Source organism: Anastrepha obliqua, chromosome 4 (assembly GCF_027943255.1).
Source record: "Anastrepha obliqua isolate idAnaObli1 chromosome 4, idAnaObli1_1.0, whole genome shotgun sequence".
Lineage (NCBI taxonomy): Eukaryota > Metazoa > Arthropoda > Insecta > Diptera > Tephritidae > Anastrepha > Anastrepha obliqua.
This window is the reverse complement of record NC_072895.1, coordinates 29,764,885-29,780,516: the sequence shown is the minus strand read 5'-3', so window position 1 is coordinate 29,780,516 and position 15,632 is coordinate 29,764,885. Positions and strand designations below refer to the sequence as shown.

General features: G+C 36.6%; 1 protein-coding gene across 1 annotated transcript in view; it reads left to right on the top strand.

The window, feature by feature from the left end:
• Positions 1-13,374: 13,374 nt before the first annotated feature.
• Positions 13,375-15,632, top strand: part of LOC129243968 (uncharacterized) — a 44,820-nt gene continuing 42,562 nt past the window's right edge. The window contains exon 1 of the mRNA XM_054881479.1: positions 13,375-13,930. Coding sequence (XP_054737454.1) covers positions 13,890-13,930 — 41 coding nt within the window. The 5' untranslated portion in view covers positions 13,375-13,889. The remainder of the gene's footprint in view (positions 13,931-15,632) is intronic.

The window sequence follows — 15,632 nt, the reverse complement described above, 5'->3', positions numbered from 1 at the left end:
CTCTCTCTCATTCTCTCTCATTCTCTCTCGGGTCTCTCCCTCTTTCTTTGACTGCCTTCTGTTATGTGTACGCACTTTTTTTTCAATTAATTTGATTGACAATCCTGAATCCTTGTAGCCCAACATTTTTCCACGCTTTTCTTGTGATAATATTGAACTCCTCGGCATTTTAGGTTAAATTTAATAAAATCATAATTAAAGTCATCCAAAACAACAATCAACACCTTCTATCTCTTCAGCAGCTTATTTCCGACAAGTGTCTTATCATTATGAAACGCCGAGAAGACTAGCAAAAATGCAACTTCATGGAAAAAGTTAACGGTTCTACAAAATAGAGTGAACTCTCGCACCAGAAACAACTGATAGAAGACTACAGTCGATAACTGTTAAAATAACGGCAAATAAAAGCTGCTCCGGAAAGTAAAAGGTAGTTCAAAAATTGTATACCAAAGGCGTATTATGATTATGACACGCACCTTAGTATTCGCTAGCTTTCCTGCTTCGTACAGGCTTTACACATTCCACTCGTGCAGATTAAACGTTGTTTACAGCCGCGCAATATGAGTACAGCCGCTGTTGACTTTTGGTCCGCGAGAGGCGTTTCATTTCTCTCCCACCACCCATATCTGGGTAGCATTCCCCTATCCGCCAGCTGGAAAGGCGTCCTCTAAGGGTTACACTCTCTCCCGAGAGAAAGAACGGTAAAAATACACAAAACCCAATTCGACCAAAACATTGCAAGTGCAAACAGGAACCGTGGAGAGTTAAAGGCGTACAGTTTGAGTAGAGCGAGCAAACGGTTCCTTGAGGTTACGCATCCTATTGGCCATGCGATAACTGGAAAACTGAGCGTAATATAGAAGGAAATTATTTACAATTTTCGTTTTGTCTCATCAAATTCTCATGGAAATCACCATCAAATTGGATCATGTCGGGAACAAAACAAAAAACATTTTCGTCTTTTGGAAATGTGCAAAACGCTATAGGAGCATTTTTATTGAGAAATTATCCACAATTTGTTGTATTATACATATAAACATATTTAAACAACTACTAAACTTTAATAAATATTTAGTAAATTTATAGCATTTTTAAGATTTACAGCAGCATGAGCAATAAAAACACAAAAACAAATAAGCAAAAGTTCACCAAAATCCAAGCGCATGCACGAAATAACGAAATTTTTAATCAAAATGGAAGCAACTGCAACTGAAAAATATATTAAATTATTGCAAACTAAGAATTATACAACCTAAGATATACATGCATACGAATACTATAAATTGAAAAGGAAAACCAAAAAACAATAAACAACCAAGTAGCTAAAGCTTAGTAACATAAAGCAAAAAAAAAAAACAACAGGAGAAAACTTAAGCAAATACAACAACAATAAAATAGAATATGTAAGTCACAGATACTCGAATGTTTACGTTGTGAAATGGTTTCAAGCGCGTTAGTTCTATTTTCGAAAGGCATTTATTTTTATGCAAAAAACGTGTATGCGAGTGTATAAGTGCATACAGACATGCAAGTATGCATTAGTTAAACATTTTTTCCAAAATATTACAAATTAATAATAAATTACAAATACATCAAAAAAAAAACAAAAACAATTTAAGTAATGCAAAGGGCAGTCGAAGCAAAATACAACAAAAAGCTAATAAACTCGTGGTAATCAATTAAGAAACGCAATATACATAGACACAAGCAAACTCAACAACAACAAAACAGCAATACAAATAAAACGAGAAAAATAATTAAAACTAAAATTCTTTGCAAAACTAAGTAAATAATTAGCAAAACATGCTTGCAATGTGCAAGAGATGCGTACATACATGCATACATACATGCACACAGAATTAAGCATTAGTAAATGTGCATTGAGCCTGCATTGCAGTTGCAACTACAAAACTACAAACAAAAACCGCTCTCAAAATTCTCTCAAACTCAGCAATAAAGTTGTGAGAGTCCATACATATACTTGCATACACTACATACATGTACTCGTATATGTATGCATAATATATATATTGATGTATGTATGCACATTTTCTGTAACATGCGAAAGCATACAAAAACAACGTACTTAAATAAGCAAACAAAATATTAAAATAATTAAATAATAAAATAAGTAATTTTTCCACAATTTGTTACGCTTTCCCTCAAACTGCATAAATCGAAATAAATTTACTAAAAATTATAAAATGTATGAACATGGGTGTGTGTTGTTGATTTCCTGGATTATAAAGGGTGGTTAAGTTTTAAGGGGCGGTGTTGATTTTGCATAAAATACAATTTTTTTAGGAAATTATTGTCATTTCTCTTTATTATGATAATATTGGTATGGCTCAATTACGTATGGAACAAAATATCGACCAAATGGCCGCCGCGGCCTCGGCGGCACACCTCCATCCGATGATTCAAATTTTCGATAACGCTGAAGCATAATTGAGGTTCTATGCCGTTATAGGTATATATAGGTATATAATTGGCACTCACCCCCTTTTTAGGTGTTTGGCCGAGCTGCTCCTACTATTTGTGGTGTGCGTCTTGTAGTTGTTCCACAAACGGAACCTATACCTATACCTATACCTATACCTATACCTATACCTATACCTATACCTATACCTATACCTATACCTATACCTATACCTATACCTATAGCTATACCTATACCTATACCTATACCTATACCTATACCTATACCTATACCTATACCTATACCTATACCTATACCTATACCTATACCTATACCTATAATTTCAAGCCAACTCCGAAAGGCAGATATTTTTTTTGAGGATCTTTTTCATGGCAGAAATACAACCCATTCGGCTACGGCGGCCGCTAATGTGCCGTTAATGCGCCGAATTATCTCATCCTTTAGCTCTTGAATTGTTGCTGGGCTATCGACGTACACCTTTTCTTTCAATTAACCCCAAAGAAAGAAGTCCAACGGTGTTAAATCACATAATCTTGGCGGCCAATTCACATCGCCGCGACGTGAGATTATTCGGCCATACAATTTTTCGCGCAAAAGAGCCATTGTTTCGTTAGCTGTGTGACCAGTGGCACCGTCCTGTTGAAACCACATATCGTCCACATTCATAACATCCAATTCGGGCCATAAAAAGTTCGTTCTAATCTCTCGATAGCGAACACTATTCGCAGTAACTGCCTGACCGGCCTCATTTTGGAAAAAATACGGCCCAATGATGCCACCGGCCCATAAACCGCACCAAACAGTCACTCTTTGTGGGTGCATTGATTTTTCGGATTATCATTCGCCCAAATGGAGCAATTCTGCTTATTGACGAATCCACTGAGGTAAAAATGCGCCTCATCACTGAAGATGATTTTCTTCGAACGCCCATTTTGATTTGTACACCCGTTTTCATAATAAGCCTGAATAACTTTAACGCGTTGCTCGATTGTGTATCTTTCCATGGTTCAAATTGAGTTAGTCTGAAATTGAAAAATATCAAATGAAATACAGAAAAAAAACTGACGTTTAGGTGTGGTTCACATTCAACATCGGCCCTTGAAATTTAACCACTCTTTATATTATAGTAGAACTTCTCATATACAAACATAAATACATATAGTATAAGAAGAGCGATTCACATACATAAATTCCATACTGGAGCTCGGTTGGGGTAAGTATGCACTTGCACGTTAGTAGGTTTTTTTTCAAAGATGTCAAAGTTTCTGTTAGGGCGCAGAATTCAAAATAAATAAAAATAATTATCCTCGTTCGTTAATTATCCGAATTCAGTTAGCCTATTCCCAGTTTCAGAAGGCAGAGATATTTTTTGGTCGCGTTGCCAACTATCTGAACTATTGAAATTGTTTAAATATAGAAGAAGATCAATTTAGAGGTATCGGATTTTAAATTGAAATAAAACAATGAAAATTCAAATTGATTGGGCAATTTTTATTATTTCTGTGTAGAGCCATTCATGACATTTGTTTTTTTAAGATAATCCCCTACAAATTTTGGCCGTAACTGCGCCATAATTCGGTCATCCGTAAATACCAATTCTGAATTACTCGCTGGAGGACTTCGGTCGGGATCTCGTGAATATCTTTGGTAATGTTGGCTTCCAATACCTCAATCGCAGCTGGTTTACCCAGAATCCAAAGAGCATTTAGACTTCACACGATCTTGGTGACCAATCCACTGGTTCGAGACGAGCGATAAATTGCTCACCGAAACGACGTCGCAGTAAATCCATTGTTTCACGGGCTGTATGGCAAGTAGCGCCGTCCTGTTCGTCTTGTTGGAACCAAATGTTGAGCAGATCACGGGCTTCAATTTCTGGCATCAAAAAGTCGTTTATCATGATATGGTCTTTCAAGAAATATGAGTCGATGACATACGGCCCACATACGGCAATTTTGCTTGTTGACGTTGAAGCCAAAAAGGGCCTCATCGCTGAACACCACAAGTTGGCCTGAGTGCGCGATGAAGACTTTTCACAGAGCGTCGAATTGGAAGAGAGCTGCCATGCGTCAATGAAACTCCCCGGCGATAGAGGTTTGTTGAATATAACTTTCCGCGGATAGGCCAAGGCCGGACAATTTTCTATCAAAACTGCTGAAAGACCATCAGTATTTGAGAGGAAGTTTCAAGCAAAGCATTACTAACATTCTCCTTGGATTGAGAATGAACGAGGAAAAAGCAAATATATCTTGATGTCCAGAAAAAATTATGTGATATCTGGTACAATCAAAATCGAGGCATGTGACTTCGAAGCGGTGAAAACTTTCACGTTTTTGGAGTTTAAACACAGCCATGACAAAATAATGGGCATCACAATCGACGAGCGAATACAAGCAGCACATAAAGCATTCTACTCACTTATCAAACTTTTTAAGCCAAATCTGTTGAACAGACCTTGCAAAATTTCGCTGCATAAATCTGTAGGCCAACCAGTTCTTTGCCACGGATCGGAGTCTTGGACAATATGTGAAAAAGACAAAAACAAACTCCAAGTATTCGAGAGAAACTTTTGAGGCTAATCTACGGTGCAGTCAAAGACAACGGCGAGTGGCGTATGAGATGGAACCATAAACTCGACCAACTTTCTTACTTAGAGGGAAAAATGCTGTGCGGCTCATCAAAACTCAAAAGCTGAAATGGCTAGATCATACCATGAGAATGTACCCCACGAGAGCTCAACGAAAAATAATTGACGCTAAAACATTTGCAACGAAAGAAAGAGGCAGACTAAGATCGAGATGGATTGACGAACTAGAAGACGGCATGGAGAAACTCAAGATCGACAATTGCAAGGAATCAACGAAGGATCGGGACATATTAAGGCATTTCAGCAAACACAAGGTGAAGTCCAAAATAAACAATACTGGCGTTATAAAAATGTTTTTGATGGCGCCATCTTTTTAATGAGTTCATGCGGTGGAAGTTACATCCCTAGCTGACTTTCAGTGAAAGCTGGGTGACATTCGGTTGAGTGGAAGCGAAGTCATTGCGTCTAAAGTGTCAGTATGTTTGTGTCATCGGTACAAAAATGAGTTTCGAACAAAGAGTTAATATCAAATTTTGTTTTAAAAGCGGTGAAACGTTTATCGAAGCATTTGAATGAATGAAAAACGTTTATGGCGATGATTGTCAACCTCCTGTCAGAGTTCGTGAGTGGTTTTGCACGTTTTAGAGATGGTTGTGAAGACATAAATGACAATGAACATACGTGCCGCCCAAAATCAGTAATCACCGAAAACTCCATCGAAATTATTCTTAAATTGCTCAAAAATGAACCGAAATCATTGTTGAAATTCATGGAGTCAGAGTTGAATATCTCCAAAACATCGATTTATCGCATTTTAACTGATCATTTCGGCTTACGAAACGTCTTTGCACGTTTCATTCCGCAAAAGTTAACTGAGCACTTAAAATTGCTCAGAATTCAACATTCGGGACACCTCATTGAAAAGGCGAGAAAAGACGAGAATTTCCTTTACAACATTTTAACTGGTGATGAAACGTAGTGTTTCCAACATGAACCTGAAACTAAGTGTCAAAGGCAATCTACATAAAGAGCGATGGTTCGGTCTAGAACGCTGCACAACTGCAAATTGTTTTGTAACAAGTACGAACAGACTACTGTCAAACTTTCTACTAAAACTTAGAAAGGATTAGGAAAGACGTTCGGTTGATGGTCGGTATCATTACAGGACGCAACCCATGAGGTCAGCATATGACCACCATTGAAGTCATTGAGGACCCAATGTGCCTGTCATGCTTGGAGGAGGCCGATAGCACTGAGCACTTTCTCTGTGAGTGTCCAGCCTTTGCTAGAGCAAGGCTAGGAGTTTTGGGTTCCGATGTCATGAGAATGAGAAACATTCGTTCTCTAAAACTGGAGGATATTTACAGATTTGCCAAAAAATCTGGAAAATTCTCACAGGACTAACTACCTCTGTCTCTGTCTCTATTCATTCCTATCTCTTTCTCTGGCACTTTTCTCCTTTTCTGCTTGACTATCTACCCTCTTTCCAGAGCTCTAAATACAATGGGCTGTTCAGCTTGAGTGTTTTAGGAGCCACCAAATCTCCTGGTGCCCCTTGGCTCGACCTTTTCAAATTTCAATTTCGAGTGTCAAAGTACTGAACGGAAGGCTCCAGACGAGCTACAATCCAAAAAATCAAGTCGATGCTCATTCGCTTTTACGATTCCAAGGGAAATGTCCACAAGCAGTTTGTGCCAAAGAGGCAAACGGTCAATGCAATTTTCTACCTTGGTGTTTTGAAGCGTTTGTTGCGAATTCGCCCTGAATACCGCGAAGAAGGAAGCTGGCGCACCACAATGACAATGCACCATCTCATCGATCCACTCTTGTGACTGATTTTGACGTGATAACGTCTTATAATTCGATTTAACAGGCTGCACGCACGAAAAAATGTGTCGTTACCTTGCTCATTAGTGTTACCTTGCTCATTGCCGTTACCTTGCTCATTGCCGTTACCTTGAATGAACTGGAAGCGAAAGCGCGGAACGAACGGCAAAGCAAACAAAGCAAACGAACGGCAACGTTCGACATCTTGCTCTCTCCTACTTAAGTGAGCGTCTATGTGTATGTATATGCGCATATGTACATATATAAATTGACGTATTTGTATTTGCATATGCCTTCTTATTGATTATTATTAATTTGATTTACTTGAAGAATTTAAAATAAAACCAAGTTTGTTAATAATACCTGTTGTTTTAATGTTATTATTATTTTTTGACGCGATAACGTCTTATAATTCTATGTAGCCGGCTGCACGCACCAAAATATGAGCAGCATGTTATGTTATCTTATGTTATGTTATCTTATGTTATGTTATGTTATGTTATGTTATGTTATGTTATGTTATGTTATGTTATGTTATGTTATGTTATGTTATGCTATGTTATATTATGTTATGTTATGTTATGTTATGTTATGTTATGTTATGTTATGTTATGTTATGTTATGTTATGTTATGTTATGTTATGTTATATTATGTTATGTTATGTTATGTTATGTTATGTTATGTTATGTTATGTTATGTTATGTTATGTTATGTTATGTTATGTTATGTTATGTTATGTTATGTTATGTTATGTTATGTTATGTTATGTTATGTTATGTTATGTTATGTTATGTTATGTTATGTTATGTTATGTTATGTTATGTTATGTTATGTTATGTTATGTTATGTTATGTTATGTTATGTTATGTTATGTTATGTTATGTTATGTTATGTTATGTTATGCTATGTTATGTTATGTTAATGTCAACTCATTCTCTATATCCATACAAAATATCTATCAAACAAATAAAATTAAAATTTTCTTTTGAAAAATGCAACCATTCAATCACTATTTTCTTATGACGTTATCACGTTAAACTATCGTCAGTAAACCGACTTACAGACAACAACAGACAAAAGAAATCGCATTTTAACCATCAATCACTCACCGTATTCGTCTGATATTGTTCCATGTAACTTCTACCCATTCGGAAGATTGCATTTGGCTATGAAAGGAAGACGTTTAGCGTCCGTAGAAGGATGGCCTCTAGGAAAGGCTTGTACCGACATCCTGAAGGACATTTCGGTCAATGATCTGAAACACTCTTTCGAAAAGCTTTTAGATCACGCAAAACAGCGTATCGTGGCAAGAGGAAATGTTTGGAATAAATGAACTCGAAGTTATCAGAACAAAGCTCCTGTTGTTTCTGTTTTCGCTCAGTCTTGTATATTTTCACCCTTTAGATTTGCCGCTTCATTTGAGCGACGCGCTTAGCTATTTACTCAAAAAATGGCGATGCAAACACTGGCAATATTCCTTCTAGATTTTATGTATTACCAGAAGGCTTTTGGGATTTGGTTTAATGTGCTCGTACAACTCCATTTATAATAATACGGGTATTATAGTGAGTTTAAATAGTTGAAATCCTTTAACGAAATAAGGCGATTTTTAGTAGATTTAAATTTTTTGAAATCATTATTTTTAAGCTTTACAATACCAGGGTTACTTATATGGTTAGATGGGTTAAATGGACTTAAATGCAGAAAAACTATTATATTAGACGTGTCAAGTTCAGCAAATAAATTATCCCAATTAATATCAAGAAATAAGACAAATGGAAAATATTTTTAGCAACATTTTATAGCGCAAATTTATTCCCCTTTCTTCAAAGCTAAGCAACATTGTTCTATGCCATTTGGCAGCAGTTTGGTGAGAATTCATATAAAATGAGTAGCAAACACTCAATGTTAAGAGAGCAGGCATGACGTCAAACAGCTGACCACTTAAACTATAACAAAACGATGCTACGTACTTAATAACAAACACGAAGACAGGTTTTTTTTCGATTTCAATATAATACAATATAGCAAAGTAAATCCATGTATAACTAAATGCGTGCGTATGCACAAACATATGGAGTAGATATAATATATTTATTGAGGAGGACAAGAAACCATCTCCATTATTTGGGAATCATCACATGAATACACGAAAATTTCACATGACAGCTGCCAAAAAATTTCAAATGTATCGTATTTTTTTTTTTTTTCAGAGAAGAATAAACTACTTACATTACTGAGAGAGCAGAAGCGAACATTTACATTGAAGGTGAGTATGTTTGCCTGGGTGCATATAAGTATGTATAACTCAATGAATGCAGTAATTAAAGGTTTAAAGAGAATTCAGTGCATAAGAGTAAGAACGAATGGCAAGCGTAGCAAAGTAAAAGTAAGAGAGCAGCATTTCGTGGCAGATATCTACGAGTAAGAAAAATAAATAGATAAACTCAGTAGAAGAGGAAGAACCGGTGAGAGAATGAGAGACAATACTTACAAATTTTGTTCGTTAAGAGCAATTGGACGGGTTGGTGGACACAGAGGCAAATGACGGACAGAATTCAGATTACTGCGCTGACAAGGTGCGAATCGATGGATGGACTTCACTTAAGCTGGGAATATGACTTTTTCATGGTTTTAAGTAGGGAATTAAAGCACTTTAGCAGCAATGAAGCAATACTTGTGTTGTATTTTTTTATGGGATGAAGTTTTAATGCAGGGATCAACAGTTTATAATTATGAAAACGCGTTGCTAATTTGTTTTTATTCAAGTGATGAGCTCTGGTGAAAGGTCAAAACACTCAGTGTTATTTAGAAAAAACAAGCATGCACTTTAAATGGTAATTTAAAGATAGTAAACAAAAAAAGAAAGAAGACCTTAAACTGGAAGTAGAACAAATTTCGGAGGATTTTGAAGCAAATAAAGTAAGAAAATATACTAAAGGTTTTGAGCCTTTCTGCAAAGACAAACAAGGTATAAATTCAAGATACATCAATGGCCATACAAGACGGGATACAAAACTGTACTTCGTGCACAAAACTGATAAAGTCGATACTACTTTCGAGAAATCTCGAGTTTTGAATATAAAAAACGTCATCAGACCTACACTCGCAAACGGTTGCGAAGTTGGGGTACTGAAATCTAATGACCCATCAATGAATTTTTTGCGAAAGCATGATTCTCAGAAAGATATATGGCCGTATACGACTTGAAGATGACGTCTACCGCATTCGGTACAATGACGAATTAGTCACACTTATCAGAGATGCAAATATTATCAGATACGTTAAAACGGAAAGATTTCGATGTCAAGGTCACATTCTGCGAATGAGTAATAAGAGAAACGGGAAAAAGGTCTTCGAAACAAATCCACAAGGCAAGGGAAGAAGAGGTCCGCCGAGAAAAAGATGGGGGATAGCATAGAAGAAGACTCACGAACTATGGGCATATCTGATGTCAAATTAAAAGCTGAAAATCAAGTGACTTGGAGGCGAATTGTAGAGGAAGCAATGGCTCACCCCGAACTGCGATGCAATGTTGATGTTGATAATAAAAAATTGGAGAGAAAAAAAGTATTTTGCAAAATTTTCAACTTATAATTGGCGCAAAGGGTGTATATGGGTGTTTGGCCGAGCTCCTCCTCTTATTTGTGGTGGGCGTCTTAATGTTGTTTCACAAATGGAGAGACCTACAGTTTCAAGCCTAGTCCGAATGGCAGATATTTTTCATGAGGAGCTTTTTCATGGCAGAAATACACTCGGAAGTTTGCCATTGCCTGCCGAAGGGCGACCGCTAAAAAAAATGTTTTTCTTAATTTTGGTGTTTCACCGAGATTCGAAGCTACGCTCTTTCTGCATTCCGAATGATAGTCACGCACCAACCCATTCGGCTAGGGCGGCCGGCAACTTTGCTGTTTTTATTTTTGAGTTTAAGCCGATTTGAATTGTTCAAGCTTCATGACATCCAAGAAAGATTTTCTAGCGCTACTCTATGTCCACTAGCGGCTTTTCTTTGTTTATCTACTTTTCTCCTGCTTACTCCTTTGCGTAGCATAGGGCCTCTACAAGACTATTCCAACGTACACGGTTGGATGCTATCATCTTAGCATTGCCCAAGTTTGTGTTCATTTAAGATAACTCATGGATCTTTTCCAGGTGTTCTTTGGCCGGCAGCTCCTTCTGCTTCCTGGAGGACTCAAATCTGGGGCAATACTTGTAGTGCTGTGGGACGGTTTTCTAAGAGCGTGACCTATCCAACACCATTTCCTGCGTGATAGCTGGCGTAAGCTGGACTCCTAATTCGTTTGTCTTTTTTTGTATTTATAGTTCAGTTTAGTTCTGTGTAAATCTCAAAAGTGCCTTTTCAATCATACTAAACTCTGTAGTATCAAACACGCGTTGGTTGGCTTAGATTAGATCTGAGATTTTCCGGTAAATGGTGGAGCTTTTTTTTAGATCTGAGTTTTTCCGGTAAATGGTGAACCTTTTTTTAATTTATTATTGTGAATATTTTTTAGACGAGTCTCTTTATATCAGCTAAAATGTAAGCAAAAATTAAAAATTAAAAAAAGCAAATTTTTATTTAGTCATGAGAGCCATAATTGGGATTAGAATTCAGTGTTTTTTAACAATTTTAAGAAAAGGCTGCATTCTCATTGAGTCCGTTTGATAAGCTTTTGTTGTTAAATGTCATGAGTTGTAAAAAGTATCAGGCATCATTTCGCGCTTATAAAACACGATTTTATTATAACTGGAGCTCGCCTTTTTTTCATGCATTTGACCTTGAACTCTCCGTTGGGCACCCGGTTCTGCCCAGACTGACTTTTTCGACTTTGGACGTGAATTTAACATATTTTTATTATAGCTAACGACTTGAGCTTCCAGATAGCTTCCTAAAATTGTTTTTTTTTTTATATTTATTTGTGGATATAACCTCTTAAATAGGATGCTCGAATAGGGCGAAAAAAAGGCCGGACCCGGGCGCCAACCGAAGGTTTTATAAAAGGTGTCCAAATAAGTCATTATGCATTTAATATAAATGATCGGATGTTTATTTCATTATAAAGAGGGAGGTATGCGGTATGGTATGTGGAAAAAAAACATCAGACAAATGACCACCACCACCACGCTTACAGGGCAATAACTTTTTCATGAAATTTTCCATAACCGAATTGCAAAGTGGCTGCCATATAGGGTTTGATTGTAGTTGAAGTAATGAGCCTCATTTTTTTAAGCAGTTTTATTAAACCTTTTGGCTTGTACAACTAATATTCTTCAAAATAGGACCCTTAAGAGTCAATACACCGCTGGCAGCGGTCCTTCCACTGCAGGAAACATTTTTTAAACTCATCCGCCGGAATCGCGTTCAATTCGGCTGTCTCACGAATTCCATCTTTGAGGTCTTGAATCGACCCTGGGCTGTTGGCGTAGACCTTCTCTGCCACGTGGCCTCAAAGAAAAAAGTCACAAGGTGTCAAATCACAAGATTCCGGTGGCCAATTTTGATCTCCTCTTCGAGAGATAACACAGTCCGTGGCACGTAGCACCTTATTGTGGAAAATAAATGTTATCCAGATCAATGCCATCTAATTCTGGCAGTAAAAAATTATTAATCATCTCTCGATAGCGCAATCCATTCATCTGTAAACCTGTTACGGAAAATCCTTTATATAAAATCAAATAGAAAAATATTTCAAAAAAATAGATATCTAAAAACTTTCTTCGTATCTCTCAGGCTTTTCGATCCACCATATTTACATTCCCCTGGCCCCGCCTTGTATCCCTACCACCTATGCGCATATGTACATATAATTATATTGAGTTGTCCACCGTTCTTGTAAGAAACTAAAACTTTCCGAATCCCCTCATTAAAGCCAAACATTCTACCAATTAACAATCCCTCTGTCCTTCTTCTACTTGTCATACTACCCATTTCACGCGCTCGCCTAGCCGCCGTTGAACGCTCGTATCAGCGCCGCCGCCACAACTGTGCGTGCTCACCGCGCCACTGAGTGCTGCTCTCCACTCTGTATACAAAAAGTTGACTCACATTTGGTGGGCTGTCATTCGTAAAATAGCGCTCGGTCGTGTTGGTTGTGTGTATCTGCGAGATACTTCATTCATTCGGTGTTCTTTTAGCAAAGTTTTACCTTTAAGATTTTTCCGAAGTTTTCGCAAATAAAGGAGCAAATATTTTGTGATTTTTGAAAACAAAAACGCTTACAACTTCCTACAACGTCGAAGAGTCGTTCAAAACGAAATAAAAGCACAAAAGTGACTTTATTAAAGTTTTTTATTTGCTCAAATTGCATGAAAAAAATTACAAAAAACGAAAAAAATATTTCGTAATCCGCACAAAGTTGATTCCAACAGCATTAAAACAAAAGCAACAAACGTGTTAGCGGTGAGAAACGCATCTGAACAAAAACATAACAGACGTACGAAGCAGCAAACGGGAAGAGTTGACAGTGATCAGACAAAAGTGCAATTTGCATACCAGTTAACAAATAAATAATTACACAAAACCCACGAAAAGACACTCACAAAAAAAAAATATAAAAATTATTGAATTTGTTGTACACACATAAATGGGATGTAATTTATTCTCTCCGTACGAATCGCTCAAAAAATCGTTCGTTATAATTTAATTTTTTTTGTTAAATTTACTGAAAATTGGCATAGAAGGCCTAAGTGAAAGTGTCAAGTCAAAATTGAATTGGATTTTGTAGCCTGACACAATAGCTTAACGACAACGCAAAATATACTCGTAATAAAAACAGCCAAATAAAAAGAAGCGCTGGTGTGATTTTATTGAGATTTTACCAAAAACCAAAATTAACAAAAACAAAAAAAAAATCTTTGAAGTCAAAAAACCCAAAGCAAAGCGAAAAAACGAAAGCCAAAGTCTTTCCCAGTGAAACTTAATTAAAATAAAATCTAAAAATCAATCAAGGCGAGCGCCACAGCAGAATTGCCACAATAGCGAGTGCAACTTTTTTACAATAAAAGCGAAAAGAGCAACAATAATAACAGCAATAATGAGCGGATACAGAGAGATGTCCAAACTGGAGAACAGTCGGTAGGTGTTGAAATTATTTAGTGGAACCTACTACATTCGGTCGTAGATATTCTTATATAAAAAATCGTTGTATTTTAGCAGTTAATAGACTATTAACTGGCTAACTAACTAAGTTGACTAGCGCAATAATGAAAAACGAGCATTAAACACACTGACATGTGTTTTCAAAGATTTAAAGCTCAGAAAAAATTTAATTATTCGTAACAACTCAAAAATGACGAAAATAATCACAATAATTGTGTTAATAAAAATATTATATTTGCTAAGAAAAAGAAACGAAAGGCGCGCTGAGTTCATCAAAAAAACCGAACCGACGTGTGAGGTTAATGTGAGCTTTACGCCCATATCTTTATATGTATGTATGTACTTACATTCATACATACATATATCTGCCTTAGCATATGTTGGTCAAGCGAATAATTGCAATACCTTCCACCCCCTCTGTTATTTATAGTTTACTTTGCACTTTTTTCCCTGCTCATAGATATTCTGTTCTCTTTGAGCTCGTGCAAATCTCTTCAGTAAATTCGCAGGCGAACTGTGCAAAATACTGCTGAATGAACATGATTTTGGTGCGTGCTGCCGTCACCAGGCCATCACCAGTAATACACATACACATGCACTTTTATTCATTCGCATAGATTTGGTATGCAGAAAACCGCGCCACACTGTGACGTATGAAGAGCAAAAATGTATCGTACGATATGGTGTGGTGCGGCAATGTATGCGTAAGAGGTTAAATACGGGGAGTCTTCTGCTGTAGTTAAATGTGTATGCATGTACGAGCATGTATGTGTGTGCTTCTTAAATAAATGGATTCTCCCATCAACGGCTTTTTTGTTTTTTTGGACAGTACACGCGCGGCATTGAGTGCAATGAATACAGTGTATTTTTACTGGCATTTTACGTGTTGAAAAATTATGAAGAAATGTATAGTACATTTAAATAATACAATTTAATTTATAGTACATACATATAAAGGAATAGTAAAATATGTAAAGAAATGAAGAGCTAAATTTGGGTTTTCCAGCGTTTTGTTCTGCCACTTGTGCTGCATACTTTGCTGGCAAAATAGTCAGGTAAATTTTACTGTTGTTGCTAAACTGGGTTAAGAACCTTCCACCTTTAACTTACACCAAAGTAGTAAATCGTTTCAATGACAGGCGGTTCTACGTTACCGGAGCGACCCGGATTTGTATACCGCGAAGGACTGTCACTCCAGCAGCATTTCCCAAATATTTATTTGAAATGCTTATGCTGATACAATAACAACAATCATAACTAACAAACAAGTTACACTTTCTTCTTTTATACCTCTATTTTTTGTTTATATACGAAAAATAACTATTGAAATAAACGACTGATTTTTCAACAAACAAAAGGAAAACAAACAAAAAAGAAAAAAGTTGTATGTCTTTCTTCCCGTTTACTGTAATGGGAATTAAGACTCGTGTTTTTAAATATCTAACCATTACGAGGGATACAAAAATGTCTATATAATGAAAAAATAAAAATAATGGTGTAAAATTTGCCACCACCTCGGGGAAATTTTTAAATTTTTATTTTCATTGTTAAATTTATTAATTACTAGCTTTAACCCGCGGTCCCGCTCGCGTAGGAGTAGTTTTGAGGGATTTAGGATATCTATATATATAAAAAGAAGTTACATTTCCTTGGTAATCTTATAACTCAAGAACCGCCG